This window comes from Leucoraja erinacea, chromosome 24 (genome assembly GCF_028641065.1).
Source record: "Leucoraja erinacea ecotype New England chromosome 24, Leri_hhj_1, whole genome shotgun sequence".
NCBI lineage: Eukaryota > Metazoa > Chordata > Chondrichthyes > Rajiformes > Rajidae > Leucoraja > Leucoraja erinaceus.
This window is the reverse complement of record NC_073400.1, coordinates 30,769,099-30,787,078: the sequence shown is the minus strand read 5'-3', so window position 1 is coordinate 30,787,078 and position 17,980 is coordinate 30,769,099. Positions and strand designations below refer to the sequence as shown.

Here is a 17,980-nt window from a genome sequence, read left to right as displayed (position 1 = left end):
TCTAGCAGGGTTGTGTACCTAGTGGATTAGGTATATCTCTCCTCATGACATTAATTTAGTGTGACTACACTTATCAGAAATTGGTTTGTTTTCAGATGGAAACCTGGCTGTGACTTTGTAACTCAAGGTTAAAGAGGTGTTTCTAAGAAATCTTTTGTTTGTGTTGAAAATGGACAATAGAACCGAGTTTGCACTTTGAGATAAAAATGACCTTCACTAGTGAGGTTGGAGGGTCAGTCGTTGTTTATGTGCAGGTATAAAAACGCTCAGATTGCAACAACCACTGGCAGAAGAACTGCGCAGTTCTTTGACGTTTCCCTTGTGGTGAAGGACCACATCAACGAGCAGAGATGAAGTGGTTTATCCTCGCCTTCGTTTGCTTCCAGCTCGCCGAAAGTTTTCACAAGTAAGTTCTTAAAACAGTTTCGTATCTTTCCGCCATTTGACTCGGTATATATATAAAAAAGGACTGGACAGGCTAGATGCAGGAAAAATGTTCCCAATCTTGGGCGAGTCCAGCACCAGGGGCCACACGCACAGTCTTAGAATAAGGGGGAGGTCATTTAAGACTGAGGTGAGAAAAAAACTTTTTCACCCAGAGAGTTGTGAATTTGTGGAATTCCCTGCCACAGTGGAGGCCAATTCACTGGATGGATTTAAGAGAGAGTTAGATAGAGCTCTAGGGGCTAATGGAGTCAAGGGATATGGGGAGAAGGCAGGCACGGGTTATTGAAAGGGGACGATCAGCCATGATCACAGTGAATGGCGGTGCTGGCTCGAAGGGCCGAATGGAACCTTTTATGGTATTTGACAAATATTGAATACCAGTCCTGACTGTTGTTCCTAATCATTGAACATAGAAACAGGCCCTTTAACCCGCCAAGTCCATGCACACTGTAGACAAAAATGCTGGAGAAACTCAGCGGGTGAGGCAGCATCTATGGAGTGAAGGAATAGGTGACGTTTCAGCTCGAGACCCGGAAGGGTTCAGACTGATGTGGGGATTAAGGGGGACTGGGGGGGGGGGGGGGAAGGAGAAAGGAAGTGGCGGAGGCAGTGGGCTGTGGGAGAGCTGGGAAGGGGAGGGGAAGGAGGGAGAAAGCAGGGACTACCTTTTCCCTTTGAGAGTAGGGAAGATTCAAACAAGAGGACATGACTTGAGAATTAAGGGACAGAAGTTTAGGGGTAACATGAGGGGGAACTTCTTTACTCAGAGAGTGGTGGCGGTGTGTGGAATGAGCTTCCAGTGGAAGTGGTGGAGGCAGGTTCGATTTTATCATTTAAAAATAAATTGGATAGGCATATGGACGGGAAAGGAATGGAGGGTTATGGTCTGAGTGATGGGACTAGGTGAGAGTAAGTGTTCAGCACGGACTAGAAGGGCCGAGTGGCCTGTTTCCGTGCTGTAATTGTTATATGGTTACCTGAAATTGGAGAAGTCACTCGGGGGAGGCAGCATCTATGTGGAGCGACATTTCCTTGGCTCCATAGATGCTGCCTCACCCGCTGAGTTTTTCCAGCATTTTTTCTCCAGCATCTGCAGTTCTTTCTTAACCCACCGAGTCCGTGCCGCCGTTCGATCACACGTTCACACTAGTTCTACATTATCCCACATTCTCTCCCACTCCCTACCCACATGGGGCAAGTTACAGAGGGCCGATTCACCCACAAACTTGAACACCTTTTGGGGTGTGGGAGGAAACCCACATGGTCACTGGGAGAACCCACACAGAATCGAATATAGGAGCAAAGAGGTCCTTCTGCAGTTGTACAGAGCCCTAGTGAGACCACACAAGGAGTATTGTGTGCAGTTTTGGTCCCCTAATTTGAGGAAGGACATTCTTGCTATTGAGGGAGCCCAGCGTAGGTTTACAAGGTTAATTCCCGGGATGGCGGGACTGTCATATGCTGAGAGAATGAAGCAGCTGGGCTCGTACACTCTGGAGTTTAGAAGGATGAGAGGGTGTCTCATTGAAACATATAAGATTGTTAAGGGCTTGGACACGCTAGAGGCAGGAAACGTGTTCCCGATGTTGGGGGAGTCCAGAACCAGGGGCCACAGTTTAAGAATAAGGAGTAAGCCATTTAGAACGGAGACGAGGAAACACTTTTTCTCACAGAAAGTGGTGAGTCTGTGGAATTCTCTGCCTCAGAGGGCGGTGGAGGCAAGTTCTCTGGATGATTTCAAGAGAGAGTTAGATAGGGCTGTTAAAAATAGCGGAGTCAGGGGATATGGGGGAGAAGGCAGGAACGGGGTACTGATTGGGGATGATCAGCCATGATCACATTGAATGGCGGTGCTGGTTCGAAGGTCCAAATGGCCTACTCCTGCCCCTATTGTCTATTGTCTAACACAGCACCTATTGTCAGAATCGAAACCCGATTCCCTGGCGGTCTGAGGCAGCAGCTCTACCCGCTGCACCGCTGCATTGAATTCAAAATGGATCACCATGCATTAACCACAAGTCCACACTTTCTACATTTGCCTTAGTTTGAAAACTGTGAAAAGCTGTGTTGTTGCATGCTATCCAGTCAGCAAAAAGACTGGATGATTAAAATCAACTTGTCCATGTTCTACAGATACATGAAAAGGGGAATATCGTTTAGTGCAAGGTCAAGTCCGATTAAAGATAGGCGCCTGAACATATTTTAAGATGCAACACTTGTCCCTTTACCTCCCACCTCCCCCCTCGACTCCATTCAAGGACCCAAGCAATCGTTCCAGGTGCGACAGAGGTTCACCTGCATCTCCTCCAACCTCATCTATTGCATCCGCTGCTCTAGATGTCAGCAGATCTATATCGGTGAGACCAAGCGGAGGTTGGGCGATCGTTTCGCCGAGTTCCTCCGCTCGTTCCGGGTGATAACCAACCTGACCTCCCGGTGGCTCAGCACTTCAACTCCCCCTCCCATTCCCCGTCCGACCTCTCTGTCCTGGGTCTCCTCCATGGCCAGAGCGAGCAACACCGGAAATTGGAGGAACAGCACCTCATATTCCGCCTGGGAAGTCTGCATCCGGCGGGCATGAACATTGAATTCTCCCAGTTTTGTTAGTCCTCGCTGTCTCCTCCCCTTCCTCAGCCCTCGGGCTCCTTCTCCTCCTTTTTCCTTTCTTCTCCCCTCCCCCCCCCCCCCCCCCCCCCCCCCCCCCCCCCCCCCCAATCAGTCTCAGTCTGAAGAAGGGTTTCGGACCGAAACGTTGCCTTTTTCCCTCGCTCCATAGATGCTGCTGCACCCGCTGAGTTTCTCCAGCTTTTTTGTGTACCATTTAATCTCATTTTAGTTTAGAGATACAGCGCAGAAAGGGGCCCTTCAGCCCACTAGTGATTCACGCACACTAACACTATCCTACACACATATGGGGGGGGGGGGGGGGGGGACAATTTACATTTATCCCAAGCCAATTAACCTACAAACCTACACGCCTTTGCAGTGTGGGAGAGAAGTGGAGAAAACCCACGCAGGTCACGGGGAGAATGTACAAACTCCGTACAGACAGCGCCCGTGGTCAGGATCGAACCCGGGTCTGTAGGGCAGCATCACCATCACGCTGCCCCAATCCCTTGCCGAAACTTGCAACATGGACTCCGTTCATGACTTCTGGTGACGGAGCAGATGTCCGTCCAAACCTTTGCAACCATGTTTTGTTTGACTTCATTACAGAGTGCCTTTGCACCGAAGCAAGTCTCTGCGTAACATGTTGAGGGAACGCGGAGAGCTGAAACAATTCTTGGACACCCATAAACGTGACCCGGCCTTAAAATACCAGCACCTCTTCCCTGGGTACCAGTCCGAAGGTGCTAATGAACCACTCCTGAATTACATGGACGTAAGTAACAGCATGTGTGTAGGAAACAACTGCAGAGATGCAGGTTTGCACTAAATATAGACACAAAATGCTGGAGTAACTCAGCGGGAGAGGCAGCATCTATGGAGCGAAGGAAGAAGGGGCCGATGTTTTGGGTCAATAGACAATAGGTGCAGGAGTAGGCCATTCGGCCCTTCGAGCCAGCACCGCCATTCAATGTGATCATTCTTCGGACAAGAAGGGTCTCAACCCAAAACGTCACCTTCAAGTCAAGTCAAGTCAAGTCAAGTTTATCTGTCACATACACATACGAGATGTGCAGTGAAATGAAAGTGGCAATGCTCGCGGACTTTTGTGCAAAAGACAAACAACAAAACAACCAAACAAATTATAAACACAATCATAACACACATATTCTTTTACATAATAAATAATGGAAGGAAAAACATTCTGTAGAGTTAGTCCCTGGTGAGATAGGCGTTTAAAGTCCGAATTGCCTCTGGGAATTCTCGCCTAAGGAAGAGAGTAACCTGCTTCAAAGAGTGATGGGGTGTAGCTGCCCAAGGGTTCAGTTTAGAGACACGGAGCCTGTGCCGACCAGCGATCCCCGTACACTAGTTCCATCCTACACACTAGCGACAATTTACAACTTCATTTAAACATGGCCAATTAACCTAGAAACCTGGAGTGTGGGAGGAAACCGGAGCACCAGGAGGAAACTCACGCGGGCCAAACCGTACAAACTCCGTACAGGCAGCGCCTGTGGTCAGGATCGAACCCGGGTCTCTGGCGCTGTGAGGCGGAAACTACCGCTGCGCCACCGTGTGGTATAAAGTGAGCGTTGCATTGAACTAGAGTCACAGCACAGATCGCTTGTTACATTGAGCCTCCAAGAGAGTCAAGAGTCAAGAGTCAATTTAATTGTCATTTGGACCCCTTGAGGTCCAAACGAAATGCCGTTTCTGCAGCCATACATTACAAACAAATAGACCCCAGACACAACATAATTTACATTTTACATAAACATCCATCACATCGCTGTGATGGAAGGCCAAAAAAACATATCTCTCCACTGCACTCTCCCCCCCCCCCCCCCCGATGTCAGAGTCAAAGTCAAAGCCCCCGGCTGGCGATGGCGATTGTCCCGCGGCCATTAAAGCCACGCCGGGTGATGCAAGGTCGCACACCGGGTCTTGGTGTTAGAGCCAATGTTTAGTGCTGGTTTAGTTCATGGTTGTTGTGTGTACGGAGGTACAGTGAAAAGCTTACGTTTACATGCTACCCTGTCGAAGTAAAAGGCTTTACATGATTATAATCAAACTGTCCACAGGGCACAGACTCTGGATAAAGGGAATAGCATTTAGTGCAAGATAATGTCTGATTACAGATAGTTTCAATGTTTAAGAAGGAACTGCAGATGCTGGAAAATCGAAGGTAGACAAAAATGCTGGAGTAACTCAGCAGGAGAGGCAGCATCTATGGAGCGAAGGAAATAGGTGATGTCTCTGGCCGAAACCCTTCTTTAGACTGAGGAAATAGGCGACGTTTCGGGCCGAAACCCTTTGGGTTTCGGCCCGAAACGTCGCCTATTTCCTTCGCTCCATAGATGCTGCCTCACATAGAAACATAGAAATTAGGTGCAGGAGTAGGCCATTCGGCCCTTCGAGCCTGCACCGCCATTCAATATGATCATGGCTGATCATCCAACTCAGTATCCCGTACCTGCCTTCTCTCCATACCCCCTGATCCCCTTAGCCACAAGGGCCACATCTAACTCCCTCTTAAATATAGCCAATGAACTGGCCTCAACCACCCTCTGTGGCAGAGAGTTCCAGAGATTCACCACTCTCTGTGTGAAAAACCCGCTGAGTTTCTCCAGCATTTTTGTCTACCGTAGAATAGAGATTGGTGCAACATAGTCGGGTCGTTTCGGGTCGAAGAAGGGTCTCGACCCGAAACGTCGCCTATTTTCCTTCGCTCCATAGATGCTGCCTCTCCCGCTGAGTTACTCCAGCATTTTTTGTCTACCTCAGATAGTTTAAAGGTCTCTCTAGTTGGTGAGAGGACGGTTCAGTTGCCTGATAACAGCTGGGATGAAACTGTCCCTGAATCTGGAGGTGTGTGTGCGTTCGTTTTCACACTTCTGTACCTCTTGCCTGATGGGAGAGGGGAGAAGAGGGAGTGGCCGGGGTGCTCTGCTCTCCTCCCGCACTCCAAATACGTACAAGTTTGTAGGTTAATTGTCCATGGTGTGTAGGATAGAACGAGTGTGTGCGGGTGATTGATTGCTGGTCGGTATGGACTCGGTGGGCCGAAGGGCCTGTTTCCCATGGTGTATCATGGAAATATTGTGTGCAGTTTTGGTCTCCTAATTTGAGGAAGGACATCTTTGCTATTGAGGCAGTGCAGCGTAGGTTCACCAGGTTAATCCTCGGGATGGCGGGACTGTCATATGCTGAGAGAGTGGAGCGGCTGGGCTTGTATTCACTGGAGTTTAGAAGGCTGAGAGGATATCTCATTGAAACATAGAAGATTGTTAAGGGCTTGGACACACTAGATTGGAGAGACTGGGCTTGTATTCACTGGAATTTAGAAAGATGAGGGGAGATCTTATTAGAAACGTATAAAATTATAAAAGGACTGGACAAGCTAGATGACGGAAAAACGTTACCAATGTGGGGCGAGTCCAGAACCAGAGGCCACACAGTCTAAGAATAAAGGGGAGACCATTTAAAACTGAGATGAGAAAAAACCTTTTCACCCAGAGAGTTGTGAATTTGTGGAATTCCCTGCCACAGAGGGCAGTGGAGGCCAAATCACTGGATGGATTTAAGAGAGAGTTAGATAGAGCTCTAGGGACTAGTGGAGTCGAGGGATATGGGGAGAAGGCAGGCGCGGGTTATTGATAGGGGACGATCAGCCATGATCACAATGAATGGCGGTGCTGACTCGAAGGGCCAAATGGCCTCCTCCTGCACCTATTTTCTATGTTTCTATCTCTAAAGTAAGAAACTAAGATTGCGGATATTGCAGAGAGAGAGATAACGCAGCACGATAAAAAAGTGATGATGTCTAATCTCCCTTCTCTCTGCTTGGCCAGACCACCTACTATGGACCGATTACCATTGGAACACCACCGCAAAGCTTCATGGTTCTGTTTGACACCGGCTCATCCAATCTTTGGGTCGATTCCGTCTACTGCAGCAGTCAATCATGCTGTGAGTATCAGTCGCAGAAGCTGAATATTTCTCCAGGCTCTAAGTTTAGTTTTGCTTATTACTGTGACGTCTCCAGAACCAGAGGGTCACCGTTTAGGAATAAGGGGGTTAGTTAGGCCATTGAGGACTGGGATGAGGAAAGATTTTTCCACCCAGAGAGTTGTGAATCTGTGGAATTCTCTGCCACAGAAGGCAGTGGAGGCTGTTTCACTGGAGTAGTAACTCCAAAAATATGTAGCCTCCTTTTGCTCTGGTAGTTTATTTAATTCACATGTTTAATCGATAATGTTTTATTATTAATGTCTTATGTGTCATTCCTAACTGTCACTTGCGGGCGGAGCACCAAGACAAATTCCTTGTATGTGAATATACTTGGCCAGTAAATTTATTCATTCGTTTTCAAGAGAGAGTCAGATTTAGCTCTTCGGGCTAACGGAATCAAGGGATACGGGGAAAAAAGCAGGAACGGGGTACTGATTTTAGATGATCAGCCATGATCATATTGAATGGCGGTGCTGGCTCAAAGGGCCGAATGGCCTCTACTCCTGCACCTATTTTTCTATGTTTTTTCTATGTGCAGCGAGGTATAGTGAAAAGCTTTTTTTTGTCTCTTGCAATCCAGTCAGCCGAAAGACTGTAGATGATTGGGTTGGTGGTCTTGTGACATTAGGAGGAATTATCTAGTTTAGTTTCTTATAGTCATGTGTACGGAGGGACAGTGGAAAAAAAATCTTGCATTCTATCCAGTCAGTGGAAAGACTGTAGATGATTACAATCAAGCGTCTGCCATCTACAGATACAGGATAAAGGGCGTTACGTTTAGTGCAAGATAAAGTCCATTTAAAGATGGTCTGAGGGTCTCCAGTGAGTTCGATGGGAGGTCAGGACCGCTCTCTAGTTGGTGAGAGGACGGTTCAGTTGCCTGATAACAGCCGGGAAGAAACTGTCCCTGAATCTGGAGGTGTGTGCGTTCGTTTTCACACTTCTGTACCTCTTGCCCGATGGGAGAGGGGAGAAGAGGGAGTGACCGGGGGTGAGACTGGTCCTTGATGATGCTGCTGGCCTTGCCGAGGCAGCGTGAGGTGTAGATGGAGTCGAGGTTGGTTTGTGTGTGTGTGACGGTCTGGGCTGCGTCCACAATTCCCTGCAGTTCCTTGCAGTCTCGGACGGAGCCGTCCCCAAACCGTGCCATGATGCTTCCCGATAAAATGCTTTCCACGGCGCATCTGTAGAAGTTGGTGAGCGTTGTTGGGGACATGCCGAACTTCCTAAGTGGAGCCTTATTAATTCCCCATATCTCTCTCCCTCTCTCCCTCTCTCCCTCTCCCCAGCGAACCATCCTATGTACGATCCCCGGAAATCCTCCACATTCAGCACCAACAGCCAAAGGTTCCAGATGAGTTATGGATCTGGGAGTTTGACTGGGTTTTTTGGCTACGATACGGTGAACGTGAGTATCTTGAAGCATCTGTCAAATAGGCACCGGTCACATAGTCGGATGTGAGATGTTTCATCGGCAGCTTTCACAAGTTGATGGGAGTCGTATATCGTGGGGACAGGCCCTTCGGCCCAACCTGTACATGCCAGCTGCCATCTAAGCTAGTCCCACCTGCCCATGTTTGGTCCATATCCCTCTAAACGTTTCATGAAGTCATACAGCATGGAAACAGGCCCTTCGGCCCGACTTGTATATGCCGACCAAGACTCCCCATCTAAGCTGTATTCAGTATTTACATTAGTGTAATTTTAACTGAGTACTTACATACACAGGTGAAACGAAAAAAATGTTTCTCAATCAGCGCGGTTACTAAAAACAGAATAAATACATATAGCTTTAAAAATTAAAATTACCATATCTAAAAATAGGCCTCAAAATTGAAATGAAAACAGACTTTCAGATCGAACAGTGGCTTTACTTTGTTTGATGTATGGGGAGGGGACACAGTCTTATTGCCTGTGGGAAGAAGCTGTGGGGCATCCTGCTGGTTTTGCAGCTGAGGCTCCTGTACCTCTTCCCAGGTGGCAGAATGGAGAAGATGTGATGTGATGGATGATAGGGGTCCTTAATAATGGAGATGGCTCTGCTGATGTTACACTTCTGATAGATCTCCAACAGGAAAGGGAGTGGAGCACCAATGATCCTACTGGCTGTCTTCACTATCCTGTTAAGTTGCTTTTGCTCATAAGCCTTGCAGCTCCCAAACCAGGAAGTGATGCCGTGGGACAGTATACTCTCGATGGTGCCCCTGTAGAAGGTCCTCAGATGCACAGTAGGGAGACCTGCTTCTCTTAGTCTCCAGAGAGGGTGGAGCTAGTCTCACCAGCCCTATCTAGTTCTCTCTTGAAAGCATCCAGAGAACCGGCCTCCACCACCGTCTGAGGCAGAGAATTCCACAGACTCACCACTCTCTGTGAGAAAAAGTGTTTCCTCGTCTCCGTTCTAAATGGCTTACCCCTTATTCTTAAACTGTGTGGCCCCTGGTTCTGGACTCCCCCAACATCGGGAACATGTTTTTCTGCCCTTGCACGTCCAAACCCTTACTTGCAAGGACTCGAGGGGTCTGAGCTGTCGGGGGAAGGTTGGGCAATCTCGGACTTTAATCAGTAGACCGAGGTGTGAGGTGTGATCATATAGAGGTGTATAAAAGCACGCTAGGAATAGATAGGTTTGGCCCATATCTCTCCAAACTGTTCCCGTCCGTGTATCTATCCAACTGCCTTTTAAATGTCACTGTCGTTCCTGCCTCCACTGCATCCTCTTCATTTGTCCCAAGGTCGCTGGAATTTCCATTCCGAAACAGGAGTTTGGTCTCAGTGTGAACGAGCCGGGGACTGTATTCTACTACGCCAAGTTTGACGGGATCCTCGGCCTTTCCTACCCGGCGCTGTCCGCCGGTGGAGCCACCACCGTGTTTGACGGCATGATGAACGACAGGCTGGTGGCAGAGCCATTGTTCTCCATCTACCTGGGCAGGTGAGTCCACGACCCCCCGGCTGGCATGGACACGGCACGCCAGGGTAGACACAAGAGTACCATCACTTTGGGTCTCGACCCGAAACGTCGCCAATTCCTTCTCTCCGCAGATGCTGCCTCACCCGCTGAGTTCCTTCAGCATTTTTTGTCTGCCTTCGATTTTTCCAGCATCTGCAGTTATTTCTTAAACAGAGGAAAGATTTAGGAGGGTGTTATAGACAATAGACAATAGGTGCAGGAGTAGAGGCCATTCGGCCCTTCGAGCCAGCACCACCATTCAATGTGATCATGGCCGATCATCCACAATCAGTACCCCGTTCCTGCCTTTTCCCCATATCCCCTGACTCCACAATCTTTAAGAGCCCTATCTAGCTCTCTCTTGAAAGTATCCAGAGAACCCGCCTCCACCGCCATCTTGGGGAGAAGGCAGGCACGGGTTACTGATTGTGGATGATCAGCCATGGTCACAGTGAATGGCGGTGCTGGCTCGAAGGGCCAAATGTCCTCCTCCCGCACCTATTTGCTATGTTTTCTATGTTTAACATTTAAAAGACATTTGGACAGGTACATGGATAGGGAAGGTTTAGGATATTGGCCACAAGGCGGGCAAGTGGGACGAGTGGCGATGTCTCTGGGGACAGGGGTATGGAGCGGTGCTTTGGGTCGAGTCCCTTCGAAAGATAGATTGTGGTGCCCTTGGGGGGGGGGGGGGAAGAGGGTGGAGGAGGCAGGGACAAAGTCTGGCAAGTGATGGGTGGATACAGGAGTGACAGGTGGATACAGATATGGGTTGGGGTGGGGGGGGGGGGGGGGGGATAGGCAGATGGGTGGACAATGGGTTGAGGTTAAAGGGAGACAGATGGGAGACTGAGGGAGACGAGAAGGCCGGCATGGGGGAGTTGGGCCGAAGGGCCTGTTTCTGTGCTGTATGGCTCTGCGAACTGAACTTTTTTCTTCCTTCCAGACAACCCAATAGCCAGAGCGGCGGTGAAGTGACATTCGGAGGGGTTGACAGCAGCCTGTACACCGGTGAGATAGTCTGGGTCCCCGTGCTCCAGGAACTCTACTGGCTCATCCCCATGCAAGCGTAAGTCACCGTGACCTCAACAACACCTCATATTGCAGAGGTTTAGTTTAGAGATACCGAACTCGGGCCCACCGACTCCACGCCGACTCCACGCCGATCCCACGCCGACTCCACGCCGATCCCACGCCGATCCCACGCCGATCCCACGCCGATCCCACGCCGACTCCACGCCGACTCCACGCCGACTCCACGCCAACTCCACGCCAACTCCACGCCGACCAACCATCCCCCGCACATTAAAGGGCCTGTCCCTCTTTCACGAGTTCTTCGCGAATTCTCCCGAGTTTTCCCCCTTGATTCAAACTCGCAGAATGTCCGTAACGAGTGCGTCGGAGGTCGTAGATATATCGTAGCGGCCCCTTACGCCAGCCGTAGGTACTCGTGGCATCAGGTAAGTCGGGACGTTTTTTCCAGCCCGATAAAAAACGTCCACGAGTTTAAAAAAAATGGTCGGGATGAAAGAAATTGCAACTTTTTACACGTAAGGAGGGCATCGAAATAGTCGTGGGAATTCGCAGAAATACTTGTCGGAGTTCGTGAACATAGTCGTAGCAGTTCGTAGATCACCACCATCTTGATTTTTTTTTTTTAGGTCCTTTAAACTGGGCAGGCGTTTTGAATTAAGTCGTGAAAGTGTGACAGGCCCTTTGCACTATCCTACACACACACACACACTTACTCGAGTAAGGGGCAGCACGGTGGCGCAGCGGTAGAGTTGCTGCCTTACAGCGCCAGAGGCCCGGGTTCGATTCTCACCACGGGAGCTGTCTGTACGGAGTTTGTAGGTTCTCCGTGTGGGTTTTCTCTGGGTGCTCCGGTTTCCTCCCACACACCAAAGACGTACGGGGTTAATTGGCTCCCATAGTGTGTAGGATAGTGCTAGTATATGGGGAGATCGCTGGTCAGCACGGACTCGTTGGGCCGAAGGGCCTGCTTCCACACTGTCTAAAGTCTAAAGCATAAACACCATGAGTCATAACTAGTTTTTAGTTTAGAGATACAGCGCGGAAACAGGCCCTTCGGCCCACCGTGTCCGTGCCGACCAGCGATCCCCGCACACTAACACTATCCCACACACACCAGGGACAACTTACAATATACCAAAGCCAATTAGTCGACAAACCTGCACGTCTTTGGAGTGTGGGAGGAGACCGGAGCACCCGGAGAAAACCCACACAAGTCACGGGGAGAACGTGCAAACTCCGTACAGACAGCACCCGTAGTCAGTGTTACTCTGGCGCTGTGAGGCAGCAACTCTGCCGCTGTGCCACCGTGTGCCGCCCCTAACTTGAGAAGGATATTTGGTCAGATTTTGGTTGTAAAACAGTATTTTGATGCTGGGTGTAATTCTCTCCGCCAGCGTGCTGCTCGGTGGCAGGACTGGCTTCTGTAGCCGCGGCTGCCAAGCCATGGTGGACACTGGGACGTCATTACTCACTGCGCCAAGCGAAGAACTGGAAGAGATGATGCAGCACATCGGTGCCCAGCAGAACCAGAACGGGGAGGTGAGCTGGCATCACACCATTATCAGTCGACAAGAGCAGAATTTGGCCATTCGGCCCATCAAGTCTACTCCGCCATTCAATCATGGCTGATCTATCTTTCCCTCTCAACCTTATTCTCCTGCCTTCTCCCCATTGCATAGAAACATAGAAAATAGGCACAGGAGTAGGCCATTCGGCCCTTCGAACCAGCATTGCCATACAATATAATCATGGCTGATCATCCAGAATCAGTATCCTGTTACTGCATTCTCCCCATAACCCTTGATTCCGTTAACCCTAAGAGTTATTTCTAACTCTAAGAACAATAGACAATAGACAATATGTGCAGGAGTAGAGGCCATTCGGCCCTTCGAGCCAGCACCGTCATTCAATGTGATCATGGCTGATCATCCACAATCAGTACCCCGTTCCTGCCTTCTCCCCATATCCCCTGACTCCGCTATCTTTAAGAGCTCTATCTAACTCTCTCTTGAAAGCATCCACAGAACCAGCCACCTTCGCCCTCCGAGGCAGAGAATCCCACAGATTCACAACGCTCTGTGTGAAAAAGTGTTTCCTCATCTCCGTTCTAAATGGCATACCCCTTATTCTTAAACTGTGGCCCCTGGTTTTGGACTCCCCCAACATCGAGAACATGTTTCCTGCCTCTAACGTGTCCAAATCCTTAATAATATTATATGTTTCAATAAGATCACCTCTCATCCTCTCATCCTTCTAAATTCCAGAGTGTACAAGCCCAGCCGCTCCATTCTCTCAGCATATGATAGTCCCGCCATCCCGGGAATTAACCTTGTAAACCTACGCTCAATAACAAGAATGTCCTTCCTCCAATTTGGAGACCAAAACTGCACACAATACTCCAGGTGTGGTCTCACTAGGGCCCTGTACAACTGCAGAAGGACCTCTTTGCTCCTATACTCAACTCCTCTTGTTATGAAGGCCAGCATGCCATTCGCTTTCTTCACTGCCTGCTGTACCTGCATGCTTACCTTCAGTGACTGATGAACAAGGGCATATCTTTTGAGTGTTTTTTTTCTTCATTTAACAGTATGTCGTCAACTGTAACGAGGTTTCGAGGATGCCTTCGTTGACCTTTGTGATCGGTGGGGTGGACCTCACCATTCCAGCCTCAGCATACATCAGACAGGTGAGTGCAACGCTTGCTTAGCATGGAATCCGTCAGATACTACGCGATGTGCAGGAAGGAACTGCAGGTGCTGGTTTAAACCGAAGATAGGCACAAAAAGCTGGAGTAACGCAACGGGACAGGGCAGCATCTCTGGAGAGAAGGAATGGGTGACGTTTCGGGTCGAGACCCTTCTTCAGACTGGTTAGGGAAAAGGGAAACGAGAGATATGAGAGGTAGGGAATTGAAGAATGCAGGTGAACAGAGGGATCTGGGAATAACTGTGCACAGTTCCCTGAAAGTGGAATCTCATGTAGATAGGGTGGTAAAGAAAGCTTTTGGTGTGCTGGCCTTTATAAATCAGAGCATTGAGTATAGAAGTTGGGATGCAATGTTAAAATTGTACAAGGCATTGGTGAGGCCAATTTTGGAGTATGGTGTACAATTTTGGTCGCCTAATTATAGGAAGGATGTCAACAAAATAGAGAGAGTACAGAGGAGATTTACTAGAATGTTGCCTGGGTTTCAGCAACTAAGTTACAGAGAAAGGTTGAACAAGTTAGGGCTTTATTCTTTGGAGCGCAGAAGGTTAAGGGGGGGACTTGATAGAGGTCTTTAAAATGATGAGAGGGATAGACAGAGTTGAAGTGGACAAGCTTTTCCCACTGAGAGTAGGGAAGATTCAAACAAGGGGACATGACTTGAGAATTAAGGGACAGAAGTTTAGGGGTAACATGAGGGGGAACTTCTTTACTCAGAGAGTGGTAGCTGTGTGGAATGAGCTCCCAGTGAAGGTGGTGGAGGCAGGTTCGTTTTTATCGTTTAAAAATAAATTGGATAGTTATATGGATGGGAAAGGTATGGAGGGTTATGGTCTGAGCGCAGGTATATGGGACTAGGGGAGATTATGTGTTCGGCACGGACTAGAAGGGTCGAGATGGCCTGTTTCCGTGCTGTAAATTGTTATATGGTTATATGGTTATAGACGATGATGTAGAGAGATAAAGAACAATGAATGAAAGACATGCAAAAAAGTAACGATGAGAAAGGAAATAGGCCATTGTTCGCTGTTTGTTGGGTGAGAACGAGAATCTGGTGTGGCTTGGGTGGGAGAGGGATGGAGAGAGAGGGAATGCCGGGGCTACCTGAAGTTAGAGAAGTCAATATTCATACCACTGGGCTGTAAGCTGCCCAAGCGAAATATGAGGTGCTGTTCCTCCAATCTCCTCTGACAATGGAGGAGACTGAGGACAGAAAGGTCAGTGTGGGAATGGGAAGGGGAATTAAAGTGTCCAGCAACCGGGAGATCAGGTTGGTTCAATGTGACTTGGTTCAGTCTGGTTAGCTTCAACCCCAGATGTAAACGGCCTTCCGACTTTAGTTCAGACGTTCCGACTTTAGAGATACAGCGCAGACACTGAACTGACTTATACTAAACTGGGGCACAAAGTGCCGGGGTAACTCAGTGAAACTCCGGACTGGATCTCCGGAGAACATGGATAGAGTTTACACTAGAGATTCAGTGAGTAAACGGACCCTTCAGCCCCCCGAATCCTCGCCGACCAGCGACCACCACCATCCTACACACTAGGGACAATTTACAATCTTTACTGAAGCCAATTAACCTGCAAAATACACGTCTCTGGAGCGTGGGAGGAAACCAGAGCACCTGGAGAAAACCCATGTGGTCACAGGGAGAACGTACAAACTCTGTACAGACAGCATCCGTAGTCAGGATCGAACCACTGTACCATCCCTATAGAGTCCCTATAGCTCTTTGCTTTTTACTTGATAGTTTCTCTCAGTTGTTTAATATATCTATGAGATCATTTCTGAGTGGGGCGGCACGGTGGCACAGCGGTAGAGCTGCTGCCTCACAGCGCCAGAGACCCGGGTTCGATCCCGACTACGGGCGCTGCCTGTACGGAGTTTGCACGTTCTCCCCGTGACCTGCGTGGGTTTTCTCCGAAATCTTCGGTTTCCTCCCACACTCCAAAGACGTACAGGTTTGAATGTAAAATTGTCCTTAGTGTGTGTAGGATAGTGTTAGTGTGCGGGGATCGCTGGACGGCACGGACTCGGTGGGCCGAAGGGCCTGGTTCCTTGCTGTATCACCTAAACTAAACTAAACTAAACTAAACTAAACTAATGTGCATCTTTCTCTCCCGTTTTGCAGAATTACAACTATTGTTATGCTGCTTTTGAGCCGACCTATCTCCGCGCTCCAACTCAGAACGGCCCGTTCTGGATTCTAGGGGATGTCTTCCTGAGGGAGTTCTATTCCATCTACGACCGTGGCAACAACAGAATGGGATTTGCCAGAGCTGTCTGAGATACCCCTCCCTCCCCCTCCCCCCCCGTCCCAACTGATCCTCCATGACCCTGGACGAAGATCAGATCTTCACCCAGTTCCTCGAGAACATCAATGATTCCTCTTCAATTGATTGACCAGAATCCATTCACTCCAATGCTTTTCTTTTGATCAAGAGCCTGCACCTTAGGCATGGTCTTCGCGTGATGATCAGTCTCTGGCGCCTTTGTCGACCGTGATGTTTTGCTCTTCATTTAATAAACTGCTTCACCCTGTAACAATGATCATCTGTTGCTTGTTCGTGAGAGATACATTAAAGCATCGTCCAGGAAAATATGGTGCCTGGTCGGTCTGTAACTTAGGACCACAACACACGCTCCCCAACTTATGGGGGAGCTGAGAATATAGAGGGGGGAGGTCACCAAGAACAATGGGGGGGAAGGGGGACCTAGTGAGGGAGGAAAGGGGGGGGGCAGGCGCAGAGAACAAAGGGGGAGGGGGGGGGTGCACGGGGCACAAAGGGTTAGAAACATAGAAATACGTGCAGGAGTAGGCCATTCGGCCCTTCGAAACAGCACCGCCATTCAATATGATCATGGTGGGGGGGTCTGCCATGTAGGACGGAAGGCAGTAGATCAGACTGTTGGGTAGTTTTGAAACTTTGAACACTTAGCCTAAGTACATATTGTTGCCTAAGATTGTTAAGGGCTTGGACACGCTAGAGGCAGGAAACATGTTCCCGATGTTGGGGGAGTCCAGAACCAGGGGCCACACAGTTTAAGAATAAGGGGTAAGCCATTTAGAACGGAGAAAAGGAAACACTTTTTCTCACAGAGAGATGTGAGTCTGTGGAATTCTCTGCCTCAGAGGGCGGTGGAGGCCGGTTCTCTGGATGCTTTCAAGAGAGAGCTTGATAGGGCTCTTAAAGATAGCGTAGTCAGGGGATATGGGGAGAAGGCAGGAACGGGTACTGATTGGGGATGATCAGCCATGATCACATTGAATAGCGGTGCTGGCTCGAAGGGCCGAATGGCCTACTCCTGCACCTATAGTCTATTGTCTAAGTAGTGTGCAGGACAAAGCTTTTCACTGTACCTCGGTACACGTGACAATAAAGATAGACTCAAAGTGCTGGAGTAACTCAGCGGGACAGGCAGCGTCTCTGGGGGAGAAGGAATGGGTGACATTTCGGGTCGAGATCCTTCCTTAGACTGATGTCAGGGGAGAGGGAGACACGGAGATAAGGAAGGGCAAGGTGTGAAAACGAGACATAACGTGGTGAGTCTGGGTTATGGAACTGGTGAGCAGGAGGAATCACACAGAGGGGGAGCAGCGACAGAGAAGGTTCAAGAAATCTCGTCAGAGAGAGGAGGAGAACTTCTTCCGAGGAGGCGTGCCTTGTGGAGATTCCTCACTGGGGCAGGAAAGAACTGCAGATGCTGGTTTACACTGAAGGTCGGCACACAATGTCACAGTGGAGCCGAGCAGTATCATTTATTAATTCATAGTTTGTCAGTGATAGACAACAGGTGCAGGAGTAGGCCATTCGGCCCTTCGAGCCAGCGCCGCCAATCAATGTGATCATGGCTGATCATCCACAATCAGTACCCCGTTCCTGCCTTCTCCCCATATCCCCTGACTCCGCTATTTTTAAGAGCCCTGTCTAGCTCTCTCTTGAAAGTGTCCAGAGAACCGGCCTCCACCGCCCCCTGAGGCGGAGAATTCCACAGACTCACCACTCTCTGTGAGAAAAACTGTTTCCTCATCTCCGTTCTTAATGGCTTACCCCTTATTTTTAAACTGTGTGTGTGGCCCCTGGTTCTGGACTCCCCCAACATCGGGAACATATTTCCTGCCTCTAGCGTGTTCAAGCCCCTTAACAATCTTCTATGTTTCATAGTGTCTGCAACGTTCATGTTCAAATCACTAGAGCAGTAAAACTAAGTCAAAC

General features: G+C 49.1%; 1 protein-coding gene across 1 annotated transcript; it reads left to right on the top strand.

The window, feature by feature from the left end:
* Positions 1-249: 249 nt before the first annotated feature.
* LOC129708908 (gastricsin-like) lies at positions 250-16,310 on the top strand. Its single transcript, XM_055654963.1, has 9 exons — positions 250-406; positions 3,664-3,829; positions 6,909-7,026; positions 8,358-8,476; positions 9,801-10,000; positions 10,965-11,087; positions 12,448-12,592; positions 13,641-13,739; positions 15,895-16,310. Exons 1-9 carry the CDS (start codon positions 351-353, stop codon positions 16,048-16,050), a joined length of 1,182 nt encoding a protein of 393 aa, XP_055510938.1. The 5' UTR covers positions 250-350; the 3' UTR covers positions 16,051-16,310.
* Positions 16,311-17,980: the final 1,670 nt, after the last annotated feature.

What these genes read in the sequence shown, in the direction of transcription:
- LOC129708908 (XM_055654963.1), top strand. Translation starts at nt 351, where the DNA reads ATGAAGTGGTTTATCCTCGCCTTCGTTTGCTTCCAGCTCGCCGAAAGT. An exon ending in CTGCAGCAGTCAATCATGCT is followed by an intron (nt 7,027 to 8,357) that starts GTGAGTATCAGT and finishes CCCTCTCCCCAG; the next exon opens with CGAACCATCCTATGTACGAT. An exon ending in TGGCTCATCCCCATGCAAGC is followed by an intron (nt 11,088 to 12,447) that starts GTAAGTCACCGT and finishes TCTCTCCGCCAG; the next exon opens with CGTGCTGCTCGGTGGCAGGA.